Below are 23719 nucleotides of genomic sequence, written 5' to 3'. Positions count from 1 at the left end.
AGTTTTTTTCCTCTCAAAAGAAAGAGGTTTTTTTTTCCCACTCATGAATATATGAAATCTGTATTAGATTAGTATCATGTTATCTTTTTACCTTGCTTATGATGATATTTTATAATTTGATTCCACATGGTTGATTCTTTCATTTATTATTGTTGTGGATGTTTTACCCACAAGATTGGGGAATTGTTAAAGAATTTCAACTCATCACCATGTGTTCACGCCAAGATAGGTTTCTGTTTATCTTATTCTATTGATGTTCCTGTTTCCTCTGTTTAATTATTTTACAATGTTTGTGGGAATCACACCTTAGTTAACTTCTCACTGCCATATGTGCCTGCCAGAGCAGCTGGTCAAATATCATGTCACGACACTGTTCCTTTAAAAGGGCTCCGCCTCTATTGGACTGGGCTCTCTGCTGGAATCCATTTCCTGTTGTGAGAGACCGCTTGCAAACGTAAGAATAAAAGCTCTCGTCTTTGTTTTACCCAGACTGAATCGACCACTCGCGTGCTCTTATTCTTAATCCAAGTATATTAAGAAAATAATTATCAACAATCCTTAATTGTGATTTGGTGGATTAGGCCGACATCGTTTGAATATGGTGTATTTGAATATGGTGTATTTGAATATGGTGTATTTGAATATGGTGTATTTGAATATGGTGTATTTGAATATGGTGTATTTGCAATGAACATCATCCACTATCAGAACCCAGTTCAGCCGTTCATTAGTTTAAAACTACCTCGTATCGGTGCCAATTAATCTGCAAAACCAATTCGATCTCTAATACGTACCTAATGTACAGGAGGGAGAGAGAGAGAGGAGAGAAGGAGAGAGAGAGAGAGAGAGAGAGAGAGGGGGGGGGGGGGAGAGAGAGTGTATGGGAGGGAGGGAGGGAGGGAGGGAGGGAGGGAAGGGGAGTGGAAAGAGAGGGGGACAGGAGAGAAACCATGACTGGTCAAAGATCTGGTCAAAGGTTTGGGGTGATTGTCCAAAAATGTCAATGTAAGGTCCCAGCTGCTGTATCTCCAAGGTGAAATACTCTGCTAAAACAGTGTGTGCAGGGCTCTAAGGTGCGACCATTTTACTCGCATTTGCGACTAAAAATAGTTTTGTGCGATCAGAAAAAATAATTTAGTGACATTAAACTTCAAAATAAAAGTTTTTGAAATGTTAGCCCTTCTCAGGAACTGTGAGTGATCTGCTACCACAGCTCCACAGGGATTTGTGAATTATAAATAGGGGCCGGAGGTCGCTACGATGGCGCTCATATTTAAAAGTGTCAAAGAAACATTTCAAAGCCACTCACCAAAGCAGAAACTTCTATTCTTACAAACGATGGGTTTTCACAGCAGCAGCAGAGATGATATCTAGGACCTTCAAGGATCACAACCTGGGTGGACAACCTGGTCAACTTTTTGCAGGAAAGCTACAGGGAGGGTCCAAAGTTTCCCATCGACGCCCATGTTAAGGCAGACACCACACCCTAATGGTTTTCTTTGTGATGCTGATGATGGATTAAAGCCGAAATGCGTCCGTATGCTTGCCCATTAAGACAGTGCGATCCACAACTCTCCTTTGTGATCTATGATCAGCTTGTGGTTGTGCAACATATGACGCCAGAAGAAAACGTTTCTGTTGGAAAGGAGTTTTCACACGTTGCAGTAGATGTCCTCAAAGATAGGGAAAGGGTAGAGCCAATGAGAAACCTCCACTCCCAACTGAAATCATACGTGCGCTAACCGCTTCATTGACACAACTTCCTGTTCTTGGTAGCAGATGTTACGTCATCAGCGCACTCACAGTTCCTGAGAAGGGCTAACATTTCAAAAACTTTTATTTTGAAGTTTAATGTCCCTTCCCATTCACCCTCTCCCCCTCCCACGCTTGATTGATTCCATTGACGTGTTTGATTTCATAAAAAGAAAGAAAAAGCAATCAAGCAGTAGGCTAATAGGCTGCACCTTTCAGAAAAGGATAAACGAAAGGCAGTCAAGCATCGCTGTCGCTCTTCATGAAAGCAAAAAAGCAAAAACGGTTACAGGATCAAACCGAATGAATTCAAGCAGTGAGGAGGAAAGGGTTACGCGACAATATGAGAAAACAACCGAGCATCCTATTCTCTTGTCATGAAAGCAAAAAAGGAAACAACGGTAAAGGATGAAACGGATTATCACGTGTTCAGTTTACCCATTTTTACCGTAAGAAGAGAAAGCGAATAAGCAGTAAATTTGCTTTTCCTTTTTACTGAGTCAAGAGAAATAAGGATTGGAGGGAGGGAACACGGATCGGGAAGATATTGGGCTTTCTTCCCACGTTTTTTCACGGCACCGGCAGCTACGTTTCATATCCCTGCCTAAGTTCACAAAGCATTGTGTGAGTTTTCATCTACCCCTCGGTTTCAAGTCAGCATCTGAAAACGCCCTAGGAGGAGGTGAACCCACTGAGGGGGAGGAGCTGAACCCACTGAGGGGGAGGAGCTGAACCCACTGAGGGGGAGGAGCTGAACCCACTGAGGGGGCGGAGCTGAACCCACTGAGGGGGAGGAGCTGAACCCACTGAGGGGGTGGAGCTGAACCCACTGAGGGGGAGGAGCTGAACCCACTGAGGGGGCGGAGGTGAACCCACTGAGGGGGCGGTCAGTAGGGAGGAGCTGAGGGGGCGGTCAGGAGGGAGGAGCTGAGGGGGCGGTCAGGAGGGAGGAGCTGAGGGGGCGGTCAGTAGGGAGGAGGTGAACCCACTGAGGGGGTCAGGAGGGAGGAGCTGAGGGGGCGGTCAGGAGGGAGGAGCTGAGGGGGCGGTCAGTAGGGAGGAGCTGAGGGGGCGGTCAGTAGGGAGGAGCTGAGGGGGCGGTCAGTAGGGAGGAGCTGAGGGGGCGGTCAGGAGGGAGGAGCTGAGGGGGCGGTCAGGAGGGAGGAGCTGAGGGGGCGGTCAGGAGGGAGGAGCTGAGGGGGAGGTCAGGAGGGAGGAGCTGAGGGGGGGGTCAGGAGGGAGGAGCTGAGGGGGAGGTCAGTAGGGAGGAGCTGAGGGGGCGGTCAGGAGGGAGGAGCTGAGGGGGCGGTCAGGAGGGAGGAGCTGAGGGGACGGTCAGGAGGGAGGAGCTGAGGGGGCGGTCAGTAGGGAGGAGCTGAGGGGGCGGTCAGGAGGGAGGAGCTGAGGGGGAGGTCAGTAGGGAGGAGCTGAGGGTGCGGTCAGGAGGGAGGAGCTGAGGGGGCGGTCAGGAGGGAGGAGCTGAGGGGGCGGTCAGTAGGGAGGAGCTGAGGGGGGGGTCAGGAGGGAGGAGCTGAGGGGGCGGTCAGTAGGGAGGAGCTGAGGGGGCGGTCAGGAGGGAGGAGCTGAGGGGGCGGTCAGTAGGGAGGAGCTGAGGGGGGGGTCAGGAGGGAGGAGCTGAGGGGGCGGTCAGTAGGGAGGAGCTGAGGGGGCGGTCAGGAGGGAGGAGCTGAGGGGGCGGTCAGGAGGGAGGAGCTGAGGGGGAGGTCAGTAGGGAGGAGCTGAGGGGGCGGTCAGTAGGGAGGAGCTGAGGGGGTCAGGAGGGAGGAGCTGAGGGGGCGGTCAGGAGGGAGGAGCTGAGGGGGAGGTCAGTAGGGAGGAGCTGAGGGGGCGGTCAGGAGGGAGGAGCTGAGGGGGCGGTCAGTAGGAAGGAGGTGACCACAACGTTCCACTCAGGCCCTGTTTTAACCCCACTGTGATAAGAGGTTCATTTTAGTTGCAGGTCAGATTCAGACTGAGTGAAAGCAGTGAATCCCAGTCATGTTCATGAGGAGTTCAGCAGCTCTATGTACTGTATGACCTACTCAGGAAATGAGTGACAGGGGAATGAGAGAGTCAAAAATAAACTCCACACTGGTTGAGCCAGGTGAAAAAAACATGATGTCATTCAAGGTCGTGACCCAAGTGTGACATTGTTCAAACCTCAAACGGAGTCTCTTGACCTGAAACAGGGCGACTGTAGCTCAGTTGGTAGAGCGGGTCGTTCAGTGATCGAAGGGTCAGCAGTTCGAATCCCAGCTCCTCCTGTCCACATGTCGAAGTGTCCTTGAGCAAGACACCTAACCCCAAATTGCTCCCAATGAGCAGGTTAGCACCTTGCATGGCAGCTACCGCCATTGGTGTGTGAATGTGTGTGTGAATGGGTGAATGAGAGGCCATTGTAAAGCGCTTTGAGTGCCGCTAAGGTGGAAAAGTGCTATATAAGTGCAGTCCATTTACCTTTTACCATTTAAAACCAAAACAGTACATTTTTAGCTCTTGGTTTTTGTCAACCCTCCAGCTCGTTGGTAGATATAGCCTTAAATGTATCAGAACAGAGAAAAGACAGATCTGGAACGATAATGTAGCCCTTCAACTAAACACACATGTAGCCTTAACTAAACCCTGCTGAGACTAACCAGCCATGTAGCCTTAACTAAACCCTGCTGAGACTAACCAGCCCTGTAACCTTAACTAAACCCTGCTTGAGACTAACCAGCCCTGTAGCCTTAACTAAACCCTGCTGAGACTAACCAGCCATGTAGCCTTAACTAAACCCTGCTGAGACTAACCAGCCATGTAGCCTTAACTAAACCCTGCTGAGACTAACCAGCCATGTAGCCTTAACTAAACCCTGCTGAGACTAACCAGCCATGTAGCCTTAACTAAACCCTGCTGAGACTAACCAGCCCTGTAGCCTTAACTAAACCCTGCTTGAGACTAACCAGCCATGTAGCCTTAACTAAACCCTGCTGGAGAGACTAACCAGCCCTGTAGCATTAACTCAACCCTGCTGAGACTAACCAGCCCTGTAGCCTTAACTAAACCCTGCTTGAGAGACTAACCAGCCCTGTAGCCTTAACTACACCCTGCTGAGACTAACCAGCCATGTAGCCTTAACTAAACCCTGCTGAGACTAACCAGCCATGTAGCCTTAACTAAACCCTGCTGAGACTAACCAGCCATGTAGCCTTAACTAAACCCTGCTGAGACTAACCAGCCATGTAGCCTTAACTAAACCCTGCTGAGACTAACCAGCCATGTAGCCTTAACTAAACCCTGCTTGAGACTAACCAGCCATGTAGCCTTAACTAAACCCTGCTTGAGAGACTAACCAGCCATGTAGCCTTAACTAAACCCTGCTGAGACTAACCAGCCATGTAGCCTTAACTAAACCCTGCTGAGACTAACCAGCCATGTAGCCTTAACTACACCCTGCTGAGACTAACCAGCCATGTAGCCTTAACTAAACCCTGCTGAGACTAACCAGCCATGTAGCCTTAACTAAACCCTGCTGAGACTAACCAGCCATGTAGCCTTAACTACACCCTGCTGAGACTAACCAGCCATGTAGCCTTAACTAAACCCTGCTGAGACTAACCAGCCCTGTAGCCTTAACTAAACCCTGCTGAGACTAACCAGCCATGTAGCCTTAACTACACCCTGCTTGAGACTAACCAGCCATGTAGCCTTAACTAAACCCTGCTTGAGAGACTAACCAGCCCTGTAGCATTAACTAAACCCTGCTTGAGAGACTAACCAGCCATGTAGCCTTAACTACACCCTGCTTGAGACTAACCAGCCATGTAGCCTTAACTAAACCCTGCTGAGACTAACCAGCCATGTAGCCTTAACTAAACCCTGCTGAGACTAACCAGCCATGTAGCCTTAACTAAACCCTGCTGAGAGACTAACCAGCCATGTAGCCTTAACTCAACCCTGCTAGAGACTAACCAGCCATGTAGCCTTAACTACACCCTGCTGAGACTAACCAGCCCTGTAGCCTTAACTAAACCATGCTGAGACTAACCAGCCCTGTAGCCTTAACTAACCCTGCTGAGACTAACCAGCCATGTAGCCTTAACTAAACCCTGCTGAGACTAACCAGCCATGTAGCCTTAACTCAACCCTGCTGAGACTAACCAGCCCTGTAGCCTTAACTAAACCCTGCTTGAGAGACTAACCAGCCATGTAGCCTTCACTAAACCCTGCTTGAGACTAACCAGCCATGTAGCCTTAACTAAACCCTGCTGAGACTAACCAGCCATGTAGCCTTAACTAAACCCTGCTGAGACTAACCAGCCATGTAGCCTTAACTAAACCCTGCTGAGACTAACCAGCCCTGTAGCCTTAACTAAACCCTGCTTGAGACTAACCAGCCATGTAGCCTTAACTAAACCCTGCTTGAGAGACTAACCAGCCATGTAGCCTTAACTAAACCCTGCTGAGACTAACCAGCCATGTAGCCTTAACTAAACCCTGCTGAGACTAACCAGCCATGTAGCCTTAACTAAACCCTGCTGAGACTAACCAGCCCTGTAGCCTCAACTACACCCTGCTGAGACTAACCAGCCATGTAGCCTTAACTAAACCCTGCTTGAGAGAGACTAACCAGCCATGTAGCCTTAACTCAACCCTGCTTGAGAGAGACTAACCAGCCATGTAGCCTTAACTAAACCCTGCTGAGACTAACCAGCCATGTAGCCTTAACTCAACCCTGCTTGAGAGAGACTAACCAGCCCTGTAGCCTTAACTAAACCCTGCTGAGACTAACCAGCCATGTAGCCTTAACTAAACCCTGCTTGAGACTAACCAGCCATGTAGCCTTAACTAAACCCTGCTTGAGATACTAACCAGCCATGTAGCCTTAACTAAACCCTGCTTGAGACTAACCAGCCATGTAGCCTTAACTCAACCCTGCTTGAGAGAGACTAACCAGCCCTGTAGCCTTAACTCAACCCTGCTTGAGAGAGACTAACCAGCCATGTAGCCTTAACTAAACCCTGCTTGAGACTAACCAGCCATGTAGCCTTAACTCAACCCTGCTTGAGACTAACCAGCCATGTAGCCTCAACTAAACCCTGCTTGAGAGACTAACCAGCCCTGTAGCCTTAACTCAACCCTGCTGGAGAGACTAACCAGCCGTGGCCGGAGTGAAAGTGAGGTTCTCTTCATGCGCCTCGGCCGCTGACTGTGAAACCCAGAGGTGGGGGTTCCAGGTCACGCTGGCGCCGCACGTGTGTGTGGAGACGCACCAGAACACACACACTGAACAACACCGAGTATGCACACATGGATACACGACTGTACGCCTACACACACACACACACACACACACACACACACACACACACACACACTTACCCAGCATTGTTGCTGACGGCTGTGAGGCCCTTCACACCAGTGGAGAGTAAACTGTTGATCAGGTTCTCTGGGATGCCGCACAGGCCGAACCCTGCAGAAACAGAGAGAGGAATATGAAGCCTGACTGAGAACTGACTGACCCATTCAGACTGACCCATTCAGACTGACCCATTCAGACTGACCCATTCAGACTGACCCATTCAGACTGATCCATTCAGACTGACCCATTCAGACTGACCCATTCAGACTGACCCATTCAGACTGACCCCTTCAGACTGACCCATTCAGACTGACCCATTCAGACTAACCCATTCAGACTGACCCATTCAGACTAACCCATTCAGACTGACCCATTCAGACTGACCCATTCAGACTGACCCATTCAGACTGACCCATTCAGACTGACCCATTCAGACTAACCCATTCAGACTGACCCATTCAGAGTGACCCCCACAGGTCTCCTCTTTACACACAAGGAACAAGGACACCCGTCACCAGTCCAGACACTATTTCTATGAGCTGTGGAATCTGATATCTGACGCGCCTGTGTGTGTGTGTGTGCGCGTGTGTGTGTGCGTGTGTGTGTGTGTGCCATGGATGTATTAATAGAACTGGATGCGGTGACTACGTTGACGCCTCGTTCTTGAGTGAAGCTTTTTGAACCGGGCCACAACCCTTTTTGACATGCGCAGTTGTGTTTTCTCATGTCACAGGCATGCGCAGTTGTGTTTTCTCAGGTCACAAGCATGCGCAGTTGTGTTTTCTCGCGTCACAGGCATGCGCAGTTGTGTTTTCTCATGTCACAGGCATGCGCAGTTGTGTTTTCTCATGTCACAGGCATGCGCAGTTGTGTTTTCTCATGTCACAGGCATGCGCAGTTGTGTTTTCTCGTGTCACAGGCATGCGCAGTTGTGTTTTCTCGTGTCACAGGCATGCGCAGTTGTGTTTTCTCATGTCACAGGCATGCGCAGTTGTGTTTTCTCATGTCACAGGCATGCGCAGTTGTGTTTTCTCTCGTCACAGACATGCGCAGTTGTGTTTTCTCATGTCACAGGCATGCGCAGTTGTGTTTTCTCGCGTCACAGGCATGCGCAGTTGTGTTTTCTCAGGTCACAGGCATGCGCAGTTGTGTTTTCTCACGTCACAGGCATGCGCAGTAGTGTTTTCTCGCGTCACAGGCATGCTCAGTTGTGTTTTCTCGCGTCACAGGCATGCGCAGTTGTGTTTTCTCATGTTTTAACTACGTGATTTGTTGACCCGGCCTCGTCCACAAAGTTTACAGGTTCATGTGGATGTTTAATGCGCGTTCACCGCTCTCCCTGCTCTATTGCATGTCCCTGCATTAGCATTGTTAAAGGATAAGGACACTGAATGTCATGTTTAGCCCTATTCCTGGCTTCCCTGGCATGTATCTGACTAGTACAGGTTCAAATATTTCTGTTTAGTGCCGTACAGAGTTCTGTGTCAATAATGTCGGCGCGCGCACCCTGGCTCGTTGCTAGCTATGGGCACAATCGAAAAACTCTAAAAAGTATGATATATGTGGATATATCTCCAGTGTACAGTAGGAAGGGTGATATCTCCAGTGTACAGTAGGAAGGGTGGTATATCCAGCGTACAGTAGGAAGGGTGATACAGTAGGAAGGGTGATACAGTAGGAAGGGTGGTATCTCCAGCGTACAGTAGGAAGGGTGATACAGTAGGAAGGGTGATACAGTAGGAAGGGTGATATCTCCGAAGGTCTTTGCGTCAAGTGGGATGTCCTCATCAAAATGCCACTGGGTCCATTCAAACGTCACGGGATGATTGTCACTATTCAGTCAGCAGTCAGGGTCTTAATCATGAAGTGGCTCAGTTCTAAATCAAGCTCACTGGATGCTCTGTGTGTAAAGTAGAATGTTTTCATCAGAATGGGTACTAGGTCAGTCTGGTGTGTATTATTATACTGTGTGTGTGCGTGTCTAACAGGTGTCACAGCGTCGCTCAGGAGTTTTTCCACCCTCATGTGACGCTGCCGGGTTCAAGCTTGGGTCCTCTGACTTATAAACACACGGGACCATCTGTCATGGAAACCATTCAGCCGGCTACGCTGCTGAAAAGCTACAGTAGCAACGGGCGTGGGTGGGTGGTGGTATACATCCAGAGGAGTTTAATGAATTCAACTCGGTTGTGTGTGTGTGTGTGTGTGTGTGTGAGAGTGTGTGTGTGTGTGTGTGTGTGTGTGTGTGTGTGTGTGTGTGTGTGTGTGTCTGTGTGAGTGAGTGTGTGTGAGTGTGTGAGTGTGTGAGTGTGTGAGTGTGAGTGTGTGAGTGTGTGTGTGTGTGTGTGCGTGTGTGTGAGTGTGTGAGTGTGTGTGTGTGTGTGTGTGTGTGTGTGTGTGTGTGTGTGTGTGTGAGTGTGTGTGTGTGTGTGTGTGTGTGTGTGTGTGTGTGTGTACTGTATCCACCCTACCTCCCACCAGTATGGTTGCTCCATCTGGGATGTCCTGGACTGCTTCTTTGGGGCTTGTGTAGAAGCGGGAGTTTCTGTGGCTGGAGGTGGAAAGGTAGCATCCACAGGTCTGGGGAAGACAGAGAAGAAGAACATCAGCTCAGTCCAACCAAATCAAATCAATCAGACTCATCATCTGTCAGCAGAGGGACAGTGGGTGCAGACAGTAGGCCTAGTCTAAACCAGGCCAGGTCCAGCCTGGCTTATGTGTGTTGCCTGGCTTGTTTCTGTGTGGGACTGGTAGGACGGTAATGTCTGATAAATAAAGATAGGTCTTGTCACCTGGACACATCAGTTCCAATGCTTCCAATGCTAATCCAGCACAATGAGAGCGGGATAGCCAGTTAGCTCATGGGCTCACAACAACTAGCAGCAGCTTCCATAACATTAATGGTAGCGGTCAGTGGCTAAAGCAGTTACACTGATGATTCCTGTAATGTTATTTTTTGCTGCAATTGCTGGTCCATTCACTTTGCCGTCAAAATAAATGGGTGTCGGCCTAGTTAGGAGAGGCGCTCATATTTACAAGTGTCAGATAAACATGAAACTTCACTTACCTAAGCAAAAGGGTCTATTTTAACAATTGCTGGGTTTTGAAGCCTCGGCGCTACCAATAAATAATTTATTTAGACGCGTTCTGTGTGTGTTCTGAGTGAAATTATTTTCCCTCTTCATGGTGTGTCGGCTTAAAGCCAACACACAAAAACGTCAACTCAGCATTGCAACCCGTATGGCGTTGATTGGAGTTTCTGGATCCGTCAAATTCTGAATTCAAGCAGTTCTTAATTCACTTTGCATTGGGATCAGTGATGGCCCTTTGAGTCAAGATAAGCCTGCAGCCACAGCCTGAGAGAAAATACAACCTATTGACAGCGCAAAACTGGAAGGACAAACAAACCGAGTTGACACGTCCCAAAACAAACACTCACAGACCTGTAGGCTACCCTGCAGCAGTCCAGCCAGGTCCAGTTAGGACACTGTAGCACTAACCAAACAACTCCATCCATTCTGCTGGGTCAACACAGCAGTCAGTGTCCAGCGTCCATTTCAGCTCGCTACGACTGTCTAGCATGGCCAGCAGGCCGGCCTGGTGGTGGGATGTGGGGCAGCGTGCCAGGAAGCCCAGCTCAGGCCTGGAGCACGAGGGGGCAGTTTGAACTCATCAAGGCTTTCACTGTGACACGTTATCCAGCACGCGCTCATCCTCTAGAGCTGCAGCATGGACCTTCTGTTGTTTTACAAGGTAGCATATTAACTAGAACTGTGCCGAGGAAGGTTCCTGCCATACGGACCAAGATGGAACATTTGAGGTTGGTTAACGGTCACGCATCGTTAACTGAACGGTCAAGCATCGTTAACTGTGTTTACTGTAATAACAGCCCATAATCTGAGGGTCTGAGAATGCTGTCTTTCTTTGGCCGCGCCGCCTAAATAAAACTGTGCAAAGAACGTCTGGGCTCGTGTTCAGGGTGTTGATGGACGGTGTTCAGGGTGTTGATGGACGTGTTCAGGGTGTTGATGGACGTGTTCAGGGTGTTGATGGGCACACCTGGTGAACACACCTGGTGAACAACTGCTCAAAGACTCACAGACCTCAACACACCTGGTGAACAACTGCTCAAAGACTCACAGACCTCAACACACCTGGTGAACAACTGCTCAAAGACTCACAGACCTCAACACACCTGGTGAACAACTGCTCAAAGACTCACAGACCTCAACACACCTGGTGAACAACTGCTCAAAGACTCACATACCTCAACACACCTGGTGAGCAACTGCTCAAAGACTCACAGACCTCAACACACCTGGTGAACAACTGCTCAAAGACTCACAGACCTCAACACAACTGGTGAACAACTGCTCAAAGACTCACAGACCTCAACACACCTGGTGAACAACTGCTCAGACTCACAGACCTCAACACACCTGGTGAACAACTGCTCAGACTCACAGACCTCAACACACCTGGTGAACAACTGCTCAGACTCACAGACCTCAACACACCTGGTGAACGACTGCTCAAAGACTCACAGACCTCAACACACTCACTGAGGAAGTCATTGAAGTAATTGAGAAGGCTACAGAGACTGTAGCCAAACAGTCCATCAAAACCCTGGATTAACAACAAACACGAGATGCCCTAAAAAGGCGCACCGCTGCCTACAAACTAGGACTAGAGACCAGCCTACAAACTAGGACTAGAGACCAGCCTAGAAACTAGGACTAGAGACCAGCCTACAAACTAGGACCAGAGACCAGCCTACAAACTAGGACTAGAGACCAGCCTACAAACTAGGACTAGAGACTGGAAAAAATGGATGATTATAAGGCAGCAGCTCAGACAACGTAAGGAAAGTACTGAATGAAGCCAAGAGGGAATATGGTGAGAAGATGGAATTAAAATTCAAACAAGGTGACCTCAGAGGTGTGTGGCAGGGATTAAACACCATGACTGACTATAAGGGATCTCCATCCTCCTCAGGAGGTGAAGACGCTGCTCTTGCTCTAGTGAACAGCCTCAACACTTTCTATGATCGCTTCGAGACCAACAAGGACGGGATGGTGGAGGACTGCACCTGAGGTGGAGGTGGGTGGAGGGGAAGAGAGCCCACTCACTCTCTCTGAAGGGTCTTTAGGGTGTTTACCAGGAAAGCCGCAGGACCAGACGGTATCGCAGGGTCATCAAGGCGTGCGTCAACCAATTAGCTCCTGTGTTCATAGTGATATTCAACCACCCCCCCCCACCCCCCCCCCCCCCACACACACACGCTTCAAGAAGTCCTCAGTCCTCCCCGTACCGTAGCAGCCAAGACCGGCCTGCCTCAATGACTATGACTGGTAGCTCAAACACCATTAGGGTGATTCTCACGAACTTGGTGTAACGTGTCCCAAAAAAATTATTTGCAAATTTTGAAAATTCTCTCTCTCATTATTATCCACAAGATTCTAAATTAACTAGTTTCAGTTAAAGAGTAGTTCTCTGTATATTTTAAAATAGTCATTGAGCAAATAAATTCATTACCGTAACACATTTTCAAGTGATAACTAAATATGAGTAAATTCTAGATATTTAATTTCTTAATGTATGTTGCTGCTAGTAGTTATTAGTCACATAGTATAATAATCCAGATAAATATATATTTATATAATAATTTTAGTTACAAACTTCATTACTGTAACAAAATGTCATGTTCCATACATTAACTTTTACTAGTCTAAATTTTACAAGTGATTTAAAAATTAAATTAAAATTAAAATTAAAAATTACATTTTTTTGTAGATTTTTTGTATTCCTATCAAAATATTAAGTTATTAAGCACCGTGTTACGGTAATGAAAAGAGCACGACGGTAATGAAAAGTGATATTACGGTAATGACCATAAATGGTCTCAAATGTATTAGCAGCCACTTGTTTAAAATTCCAAACAAGTTATATGCAGCCCAATATTTTACATTGATTCAAATGTATAGACTTACATTTGCAAATGATCTCAAAGTCTTGCGGAAATGGATGTTAGAGATCATCTAGCTTCCTAGTTTGGCTAATTAGTGTTTTGAGAAACTGGTCAAGGAACACATCTGCTCCTCACTGCCCAGTACACTAGACCAACAGCCCAGTACACTAGACCAACAGATCCAGGATGTGATGGCTCCAAACTACCCTATCCCACCTGGACAAGAGCAAGGGGAACGTGTCAAGTTATGTGACTGCTCATTGACTACAGTTCAGCTTTCACCACTATAACCCCATCCAGACTTTCACCACTATAACCCCATCCAGACTCCACATTAAGCTCAGGGTCCTGGGGCAAAGGGACACCCTCTGCAAGTGGATCCTGGACTTCCTGTCAGACAGACTCCAGGTAGTGAAGGTGGGCAACCGCACCTCATCCTCCCTCACCCTCAACACGGGAGCCCCCCAGGGCTGTGTCCTGTCCCCACTACTGTACTCCCTGTACTGTACAGCCACCTTTGACACCAACATCATCGTCAAGTTTGCAGACGACACAGCAGTGATAGGTCTGATCACCAACAATGATGAGAGGGCCTACCTGGAAGAGGTGAGACTCTTGAGTCCTGACCCAGTGATGTCAGGAAAACAACCTCCATCTGAACGTCAGCAAGATAAAGGAGATGCTGGTGGACGTTGGGAGGAAGCAGGAGAGGAACTACACCCCTCTAATCATCAACGGCACCCTTGTAGAGAGAGTAAACAGCTTCAAGTACCTTGGCGTCCAGATCACCAAGGACCTGACATGGTCAACACACGACAGACCCTGTGGTGAAGAAAGCACGTAGAGACCTCAGTCAACAGGACATCCAGAGCGTCCCATCAGATTGAACTGCGGTTCTACTCATCCACGATGGAGAGATCCTGACTGAGAACATCACCACCTGGTACGGGAGCAGCAGCTCTCAGCATCACAAGGCCCTACAGACAGTGCTACGGTCAGCTGAACGTACCTTGGGGGGGTCACTCCTCCACATCGCGGACATCTACACCAGAAGATGCAAGACCAAGGCCAACAAAATCCTGAAAGACCCCAGCCACCCAGGAAATGGACTGTTCTCTCTGCTACGGTCAGGGAAGAGATACCGCATTCACATGGCGAGCAAGGTGAGGCTCAAGAACAGCTTCTTCCCTCAAGCCATTGGGCTAATGACTGACTAGCTGAACATCTAGGGCACATAGGATATGTACATGTAGTTAACATAACCACAAGGAAATGTCAATATGCTGTACGTCACCGCCCCCTGGGGTTATTTATTATAGCTAGCATGTACATAACACACCACGTCACACTACACTCTACACACACACTGTACACACTCACCACACTCCATTATTCATATGTGTATTTGTACTTTTTTGAATATATAGTATTTTGTATTTGCACTGCCCTGCAGCCTGTCCAAGTCATCAGTGTATGCACCATTGACCTAAGCAAATTGCTAGTAGCCTAATGTGTTAACCATATACAATAAATTGATCTTGAATCTGCATCTGATATTTTGTTGTTAATTTGATGATTTTACTTTTTGTATTTGATGCCAAGACTGCAACATTGAGAACCCCCCCCCCCCCCCCCCCGTGGATCAGTAGTAGCCCGGCTGACCCCCTCTGGCTGCCCTCAGCACCCCCCACCCCCCCCCGTGGATCAGTAGTAGCCCCCTGACCCCCTCTGGCTGCCCTCAGCCCCCCCCCCCCCCCGTGGATCAGTAGTAGCCCCCTGACCCCCTCTGGCTGCCCTCAGCCCCCCCCCCCCCCCGTGGATCAGTAGTAGCCCCCTGACCCCCTCTGGATGCCCTCAGCACACGTGGGTGGATTAAGGACAGCGGGACAGGGACGGAGTGGAAACATTGTGTTTGTAATGGAAACAGAATAGTGTGTGTAACTGCTGTATTGATGGGGGTGGATATGAAAGACCATACTCTGGAAATACGAAATACAAATGATTTCCCCCAACCCAATCCTCTAACGTTACCCTCTACCCAGCAACCTGCACTTAATTGCAATATTTCATAAAACGGCACCCTAGTTGAATCACAATATGCACAAGACAGGCTACAACTATCAAATACAGACAATATGCACAAGACAGGCTACAACTATCAAATACAGACAATATGCACAAGACAGGCTACAACTATCAAATACAGACAATATGCACAAGACAGGCTACAACTATCAGATGCATCGCTGCCCCCCAAAACCCGAAGCTTCCCTACTGCGGTAATGAATGATCTTACCGTAGAATAGATGTATATTCTAGTATGAACCTGAATGGCGTGTCTATGGGGTAGGGTTGTGCTATCTAGTGAGCTTGCTAGGCAACATTCTACGTTTAGTTCTTGTTGTGTTTTCTGCCCATCTTCATACTGACCTTGCTCAAGGGATGTGTCGCAAGTTTAAAATGGGATCTGCAGCTGGCTCGGGCAGAGAGGTTCAGGAAGAGTAGATCCACTCTGGACAACAATGTCAGGGCCGCCATGTTTTGGTAGGAACCAGCCAGTCTTTTGGGGATGAGAGATGTGACCCTCCTGAGAGCTGCTGGGGAATGAGCACATCAGACTCCTCCCCCTGGCAGCTGACCACATCAGACTCCTCCCCCTAGCAGCTGACTCCTCCCCCTAGCAGCTGATAAGATCAGACTCCTCCCCCTGGCAGCTGATCAGATCAGACTCCTCCCCCTAGCAGCTGACTCCTCCCCCTAGCAGCTGATCACACGACGTCGGGTGAGCACGTTTTGCACGCTGACGTTCGTCTGCTAGAGGAGGAGTGCTCAGCCCTTCGTCGTTGACAGAAGGACTTTTATTAGGCCTATCATTTAAAATAAAAGATCAGGAAGATTGCATCACGCTGACAAAGTGTTATTCGTTCGCCCAACTAATGCTGTTAGAGGTTTTCTGCACGTATAGGTTTCATTATTCATGTTTGTGGTGAGGGGAAATCCACCCGTATTTCCACCCCCCTGCCCGCGGTCCTCGTAGTAGTAGTTCTAGTAATAGTGTAGGCATACTTTACTGATCCCGGTGGGAAATAAACCTATCAACTCATATGAAGTTAATTAAGTTGGTTATAATTAGTGAGCGGGTGAAGAGTACAGAGCGGGTCATGAAGCGTGCGCCAAGGCCCGGAAGATGGAAATGGAGCGTAACCCCGCTCAGAAGGACAAAAACTGGCTACCCCGGAGGTCAAAACGTTAACCCCGATGACATTGGGAGGAGGGGAGGAGGCGGGCCTAGCGTGGGAGTGACAGTGGGAGGAGGGGAGGAGGCGGGCCTAGCGTGGGAGTGACAGTGGGAGGAGGGGAGGAGGCGGGCCTAGCGGGGGAGTGACAGTGGGAGGAGGGGAGGAGGCGGGCCTAGCGGGGGAGTGACAGTGGGAGGAGGGGAGGAGGCGGGCCTAGCGTGGGAGTGACAGTGGGAGGAGGGGAGGAGGCGGGCCTAGCGGGGGAGTGACAGTGGGAGGAGGGGAGGAGGCGGGCCTAGCGGGGGAGTGACAGTGGGAGGAGGGGAGGAGGAGGGGAGGTGGCGGGCCTAGCGGGGGAGTGACAGTGGGAGGAGGGGAGGAGGCGGGCCTAGCGTGGGAGTGACAGGGACAGTGGGAGGAGGGGAGGAGGCGGGCCTAGCGTGGGAGTGACAGGGAGGAGGGGAGGAGGCGGGCCTAGCGTGGGAGTGACAGTGGGAGGAGGGGAGGAGGCGGGCCTAGCGGGGGAGTGACAGGGACAGGGGCTCGACAAGCTAATTAGCATTTAACTGCTTCGGTGCCAGACACAACAAACTGAATGTAGCCTACATGGGATAAAACTAAAAAAACCTTTTACTTTGTGCTGCGTCTATGTAAGGTGTGAGTATATGCAACCTGTATTCTATTGATCAGACTTCAAGATTCAAGACAAGAAAGCGAGTCAATCAATTTTACCATTATAATTCTTATTGCACATTTACCTATCATCATCACAACATCAAGCCATGCAAGAAACAAAAACTGGACTTTACATATTGAAAGCTTTTGACTTTATTTTGACCGGTTTATTTTGGCATCAGAGTCAGATGCTACAGATCACCAGAAAAAAACACCAATATTTATTATTATTATTATTATTATTAGTAGTAGTAGTAGTAGTAGTAGTAGTATTATTGTCTGTTTGTTTGTATTATTGTTTATGTGTTTGTATTGCTATTATTATGGAAAAAAGAAAATCCAATAAATCAATTCAATAAATAAATATATTAAAACAAGAGAAAAAAACAGCTAAACATTTGAGCATGGTAATAATGTTGGGGTCACGTGACTGTGTGTGTAGTCATCTGAGGGTCACGTGACCGTGTGTGTAGTCATCTGAGGGTCACGTGACTGTGTGTGTAGTCATCTGAGGGTCACGTGACCGTGTGTGTAGTCATCTGAGGGTCACGTGACCGTGTGTGTAGTCATCTGAGGGTCACGTGACTGTGTGTGTAGTCATCTGAGGGTCACGTGACTGTGTGTGTAGTCATCTGAGGGTCACGTGACTGTGTGTGTAGTCATCTGAGGGTGTGTGTGTGTGTGTAGTCATCTGAGGGTGTGTGTGTGTGTAGTCATCTGAGGGTCACGTGTGTGTGTGTGTAGTCATCTGAGGGTCACGTGTGTGTGTAGTCATCTGAGGGTCACGTGACTGTGTGTGTAGTCATCTGAGGGTGTGTGTGTGTGTAGTCATCTGAGGGTCACGTGACTGTGTGTGTAGTCATCTGAGGGTGTGTGTGTGTGTGTAGTCATCTGAGGGTCACGTGACTGTGTGTGTAGTCATCTGAGGGTGTGAGTGTGTGTGTAGTCATCTGAGGGTCACGTGTGTGTGTGTAGTCATCTGAGTGTGTGTGTGTGTGTGTAGTCATGGCAGACGACTGCAGGCGACAGGGCTTGGAGCTGGAGAGAAGGATCTTCGAGCTGGACCATAAATGCGCCAGTCTGAGGAGTGAGAAACAAGGTAGGAGAGACCAGCACACCAGAAACATGCTCAGCGAGGAGGCGGCTGGTTCCCGTGTCTCTGAGAGCCTCAGCTAGCTAGCATGCAGGCGGCTAAGCTAACTAGCTAGCGTGCTAACGGCTAGCCTGCTACCATAACAACACCCCTGACTAGTTCACTCCCAGAGCACACCTAGCTCACTGTGACCAACAACCAAGGGTTGTGATGGGGCATGTGATAGCTGTGTTAATATTAACCTCACGAGATTTGATTCAACTTTCATATCTAGCTAAGTTTCCTAGCTTACTCGCTAGCATGCTAACGTGACGGTCAGAGTTAGCCTAGCCGGCTAGCTAGCTAGCTGCCCACTTAGAAGGTCGTGTTCTGTTGATGTTTGCTTATCTGGTTTACTAACATCCCCTCCTGCAGGCCACTGTGTACTAACATCCCCTCCTGCAGGTCACTGTGTACTAACATCCCCTCCTGCAGGCCACTGTGTACTAACATCCCTCCTGCAGGCCACTGTGTACTAGCATCCCCTCCTGCAGGCCCCTGTGTACTAACATCCCCTCCTGCAGGCCCCTGTGTACTAACATCCCCTCCTGCAGGCCCCTGTGTACTAACATCCCCTCCTGCAGGCCCCTGTGTACTAACATCCCTCCTGCAGGTCACTGTGTACTAACATCCCCTCCTGCAGGTCACTGTGTACTAACATCCCCTCCTGCAGGTCACTGTGTACTAACATCCCCTCCTGCAGGTCACTGTGTACTAACATCCCCTCCTGCAGGTCACTGTGTACTAACATCCCCTCCTGCAGGTCACTGTGTACTAACATCCCCTCCTGCAGGTCACTGTGTACTAACATCCCCTCCTGCAGGCCACTGTGTACTAACATCCCCTCCTGCAGGTCACTGTGTACTATAACTCACAGGTTTTCTGTGCTTCCAGCTAGCCTGCTCCGTTATGCAGCTAGCTAGCTAGGATGCTATAAGCTAGCTGTCTCAATGAGCTAGAAACCCATGATCACGTCCCCTGCTCCCCATAGCACCATAATGCAAACAATACCATCATTGAGTCTTAGAAAATCATTTCTAGAAACAAGTCAACCCGATGTTACAAAGTGACCATTGATGTCCTGCATGTCTCGCACATATCAGATATAGGCTAAGAGCAATGCAAGATGGTGTATTGTATGACACTTGTATTCTATGACATTTATAGATGTAACGGACCTGTAACTCAGTAATTAACATACTTTATATTTTTTCCTAGATGATGACTATTTACAGAATGCATCTGCCATTCTAGACAAGTTGAAAAGCTTTTACAGACAAGGGGGAGAGAGTAGCAGCCTCCCAAAGCTGCTCCAGGATTACACACAGGTATTGCAGTCCATCAAATGTTACAGTCTCAATTATAGGTCCAGTGATACTGTTCCCTTCCCTGTATTTACGATGCTGTCAGGAATGTCTGAGGTCAAGCCAAAGGGTGTGGCCCTGTTAGTAAGTAGGCCTGCAAGAACACCCTCACCACATATGTTCAATGTCTGCACTCAGTCTCAGATATAGAAATAACTGCTTTAATTTACTTTTGCGATCTTGCAATCTACGGTAAGCGATTTGACATCCAACTTCCCTCCTCAGTTCCACGAGCTAACCTTCATGTACCACAGTAGGAGTTTTCATGGGTCAAGCCTTGCTAATTGATTAACTGTGTCTGGGCTGCTTCAGAGAACGAAGCCCAACCCAAGATTCAAACTCTGGAATTGGTCCATAGTAACAGCAACAGTGCAACAGTGTGTGACTGACAGGAGGTCAGCAATCTGAGTGTGGATTCAGGATTAGATCAGAGATGTTCCTTGTTCTGGACTAGGAGGACCCAGCCACTGTACATGCTCAGGATTAGAAGCAGAGATGTTCCTTGTTATGAACTATGACCCCCCAGCCACTGTTCATGCTCAGGCACCCACCATGGCTGACCCGCTGTTTTGGGGTGCACAGTTTTGTTTGTTGTTTTTTTGTGTAAATGTGTGTTCATCACTCATCTATCACACCACACTCTGCACACCCACTACTCATCTATCACACCACACTCTGCACCCCCACTCACTCATCTATCACACCACACTCTGCACCCCCACTCACTCATCTATCACACCACACTCTGCACGCCCACTCACTCATCTATCACCCCACACTCTGCACACCCACTCATATATGCTCACCACACTCCATCCTGTGCATATTGCGTCATTTGCAATTGTGCCTATCTTTTCATTAGTTATATTGTATTTAGGGATGCACCGATTGCAAAATTCTGGGCCGATGCCGATGTTTAAAATAACAATCCAGCCGATGCCGATGGCCGATGTTTTTTATTCCCCCTTTTGTGCCAGGGAAACAAAGAAATGAAGTGTTTGGTTCCAAAACGCCGATTTTTTTATTTCACTTTAATTTGAAAGCAAACTACACGTGTGTTTGCGCCGTTACGTCACGGATCTTCTCCGAATCTGCAGCTGGGTAGGACACGTTTTGCAACAAAAAAAGACGTAATTGTTGCGACATAACATCGGCCACTACCATCGGTGAATGTCATTTTATTTGCCGATGGGCCGATGGCAGTCAACAAGGCCAACATCGGCCGATGCATCGGTGCATCCCTAACTGTATTTTGCATTTGCACTGTCATGACTTTGCACTGTCATGTCTTTGCACTGTCATGTCTTTGCACTGTCATGTCTTTGCACTGTCATGTCTTTGCACTGTCATGTCTTTGCACTGTCATGTCTTTGCACTGTCATGTCTTTGCACTGTCATGTCCTGGCCTGCACCCTGGCCTATGTGGGGTCCGTCAGCGTATGCCATCACCCTAGTCAAATTCCTAGCATGTATAAACCATGGCGAATAAACAGATCTTGACTCTTGATATTGAATCTTGAAGATGTGTTTTGGACCCTGATTTATAGAACACAGTGTGTGTCTTTAGATGGTCTCCATCAAGAGAGAAAGGATGTGTTTGTGTGTGTGTGCATGCAAGGATAGACCTGTCTCTCTCTGTCATCTCCATACTATTCAGGCCTAAGTTCCCATCCAATTCTTTACCCAGCACCACTCGATGATGGGATAAAGAAATGCTTTGCATGTAAAATATAGGGCTTTATATTAGTTTTGTGTGTCTGTATGTGTGTGTAGGTGATCCTGGACATCACATTCTACGAGGAGAATAAGCTGGTGGATCAGGAGTTCCCTGAGGACTGTTCACCGTTTAAGATCCAGCAGCTGTTGCAGGACCTCACAGAGCCCGAGGTGCTGGCAGGGAGGCTGGCGCCAGCCCAAGAGGTGTGTGTGTGAGGCCATTGTGTGTGCTAGAGATATTCCACCAGAAGACCCGTGGAGGACAACCAGTGCTGTTCTATCTCTGTCCCTGTCTCTCACTTGTCAAAGCGGCTACACGAACACACAAAGAAATCACACCATGTTAGACACTGTATGATGGAGCCCTTCTTCTCTGTCCCCCCGTGGCAGGTGCAGTCGGTGCTGGGTCTGGAGCTGTTAGAGTGCCTCTACTGGAGACGTGGAGCACTGCTCTACATGTACTGCCACACCCTCCACCAACGCAAGCAGTGGATCAAGAAGAACAAAGCCACGTTCCTTAAGGTAGACCTGGATCCTTCTCTCTCCACAGCAATCTCCTTGTTTTTATTTCATTTTATTTGTCCTTTATTTAACCAGGTTAGTTTAATTGAGATTAAAAATCAAAACGGCAAATTTCAGACAGTCATAAACATCACAATTACATTGACACTTGTGCTCCCATAACAAGCCTTCGGAGGTATTTCATGATGCAAAAGTATAAAAGAGGATTCAGGTTTGCTTCAGTGATGTTTATTGCTCAGATGGCATGCTCCCAAACAGGTCCGCAGTGTCACTGAATCAAACCCATTAGCCATGCTCCCAAACAGGTCCGCAGTGTCACTGAATCCAACCCATTAGCCTCTAAAGAACTGAGCATCACTTCAGCTGTCCAGTAAACGTCTTTTGATGCCCAGACATTTACACTAGTGTTTCCTGAGGTGATTGTGATTGTGAACTCTTCTCTCAGTGTGTCCAGGAGGGGGTGTAGTGTTTCCTGAGGTGATTGTGATTGTGAACTCTTCTCTCAGTGTGTCCAGGAGGGCGTGTAGTGTTTCCTGAGGTGATTGTGATTGTGAACTCTTCTCTCAGTGTGTCCAGGAGGGGGTGTAGTGTTTCCTGAGGTGATTGTGATTGTGAACTCTTCTCTCAGTGTGTCCAGGAGGGGGTGTAGTGTTTCCTGAGGTGATTGTGATTGTGAACTCTTCTCTCAGTGTGTCCAGGAGGGGGTGTAGTGTTTCCTGAGGTGATTGTGATTGTGAACTCTTCTCTCAGTGTGTCCAGGAGGGGGTGTAGTGTTTCCTGAGGTGATTGTGATTGTGAACTCTTCTCTCAGTGTGTCCAGGAGGGGGTGTAGTGTTTCCTGAGGTGATTGTGATTGTGAGGTCCTTCTCTCAGTGTGTCCAGGAGGGGGTGCGCTACCTGATGAGGATGCTCCAGGTGAGGAACTCTGTGAAGCTCAACGACGGCGTGGTGTTCCACGACTCTGCTACAGCCAACTTCCTGGCCGAAGGTAAACATGCCACGAGTGGCAGTTGAGCTGCACACTGATGCTCTTCTTTGGGCCCTCCACGATTCCATTCAGTCTCATGACCAAAATGGTGGTTTTAGTGACGGATTCAGATATATCAAAGCAATAAATAAAAAAATTTAAACAAATAATTATTCTTTTTTTTTTACATTCTGTGACATTTTCCAAGCAGCTACACCTCAACGGTCATTTGATTTTTCTAAGTGTAAGATAACCAGCTATCAGTGCCCAAGTGATAAAATGCAGAGTACACTTTTTCAGTTTTAAGCCATGGTTATGAGCTTCATGTGTGTTTTCAAACAGGCATCTTCTCGGACACCCACCTGCTGACGATGATGTACATTGGGGAGATGTGCTTCTGGGCGGTGAAGTACGAGGACTGCAGTGTGGACACCACGGACCGCAAAGAGGACCGCCTCCAATTCCGGGACATTGGAACGCAGATCCTCCACAAATACGTGCTGGCCTGCGAGGGCCCCCTGCAGGGCCAGGGCTGGAACACGGAGAACGCCAAGGAGATCCTGAGCATCTTACAGTAGAACTGGCCGCTTCCAGGTCCAAGTTACCCTCAGGCACAGGTCCAAGATCAGACTCTTCAGTCCCCAAATCCAAACCCAGAACCATTTGGGCAGTGGGTCATGAACCTGACTATTTGGGCAGTGGGTCATGAACCTGACTTGAACCAGTGTCTGTCGGAAACTTCCGCCTCTGTTGAACTTGCGCTCAACAGCATGGAGGGTGCCGTGGGAGGGGGGAGGGATGAGGGGGAGGGGGGAGGCGTTTAAGGTGTGTGTGGGGTGGGGGTGAGGGTGAGGGGGAGGGGGGAGGCGTTTAAGGTGTGTGTGGGGTGGGGGGGGGTGTTGATGAAATTTTATTCTCCCCGTCCTCCTGAAAAGCACTTATCTTCCAGATTCCAGACTGTTGGTTGGGCATGTGTTTTGCTCTGAGAATGTGGTAGAATAACATTAATAATATTGCTATTAAAATATGATAATTATTAAGAA

The 23719-nt window shown here is 48.5% G+C and overlaps 2 protein-coding genes across 2 annotated transcripts in view; one reads left to right on the top strand and one right to left on the bottom strand.

Annotated features, from left to right (window-relative positions):
• Window positions 1-15649, bottom strand: part of oxct1a (3-oxoacid CoA transferase 1a) — a gene marked incomplete at its 3' end in the record, with an annotated part of 94336 nt that extends 78687 nt beyond the window's left edge. The window contains exons 1-3 of the mRNA XM_084456894.1: window positions 15492-15649; window positions 9565-9673; window positions 7114-7204 (exon numbers count right to left, since the gene is read on the bottom strand). Of these exons, the coding sequence (XP_084313020.1) occupies window positions 7114-7204; window positions 9565-9673; window positions 15492-15599 (308 nt within the window). The 5' untranslated portion in view covers window positions 15600-15649. The remainder of the gene's footprint in view (window positions 1-7113; window positions 7205-9564; window positions 9674-15491) is intronic.
• A 2331-nt stretch (window positions 15650-17980) lies between these two features.
• Window positions 17981-23434, top strand: rimoc1 (rab7a interacting mon1-ccz1 complex subunit 1; the record flags this gene model as incomplete). The annotated part of the gene is made up of 6 exons (XM_084457366.1): window positions 17981-18074; window positions 19326-19435; window positions 21245-21391; window positions 21578-21709; window positions 22583-22697; window positions 23019-23434. 6 exons carry the CDS (start codon window positions 17981-17983, stop codon window positions 23252-23254), a joined length of 834 nt encoding a protein of 277 aa, XP_084313492.1. The 3' UTR covers window positions 23255-23434.
• Window positions 23435-23719: the final 285 nt, after the last annotated feature.

This window comes from Borostomias antarcticus (assembly GCF_949987555.1).
Source record: "Borostomias antarcticus genome assembly, chromosome: 23".
Classification (NCBI taxonomy): domain Eukaryota; kingdom Metazoa; phylum Chordata; class Actinopteri; order Stomiiformes; family Stomiidae; genus Borostomias; species Borostomias antarcticus.
This window is presented reverse-complemented; position numbering and strand designations above follow the sequence as displayed.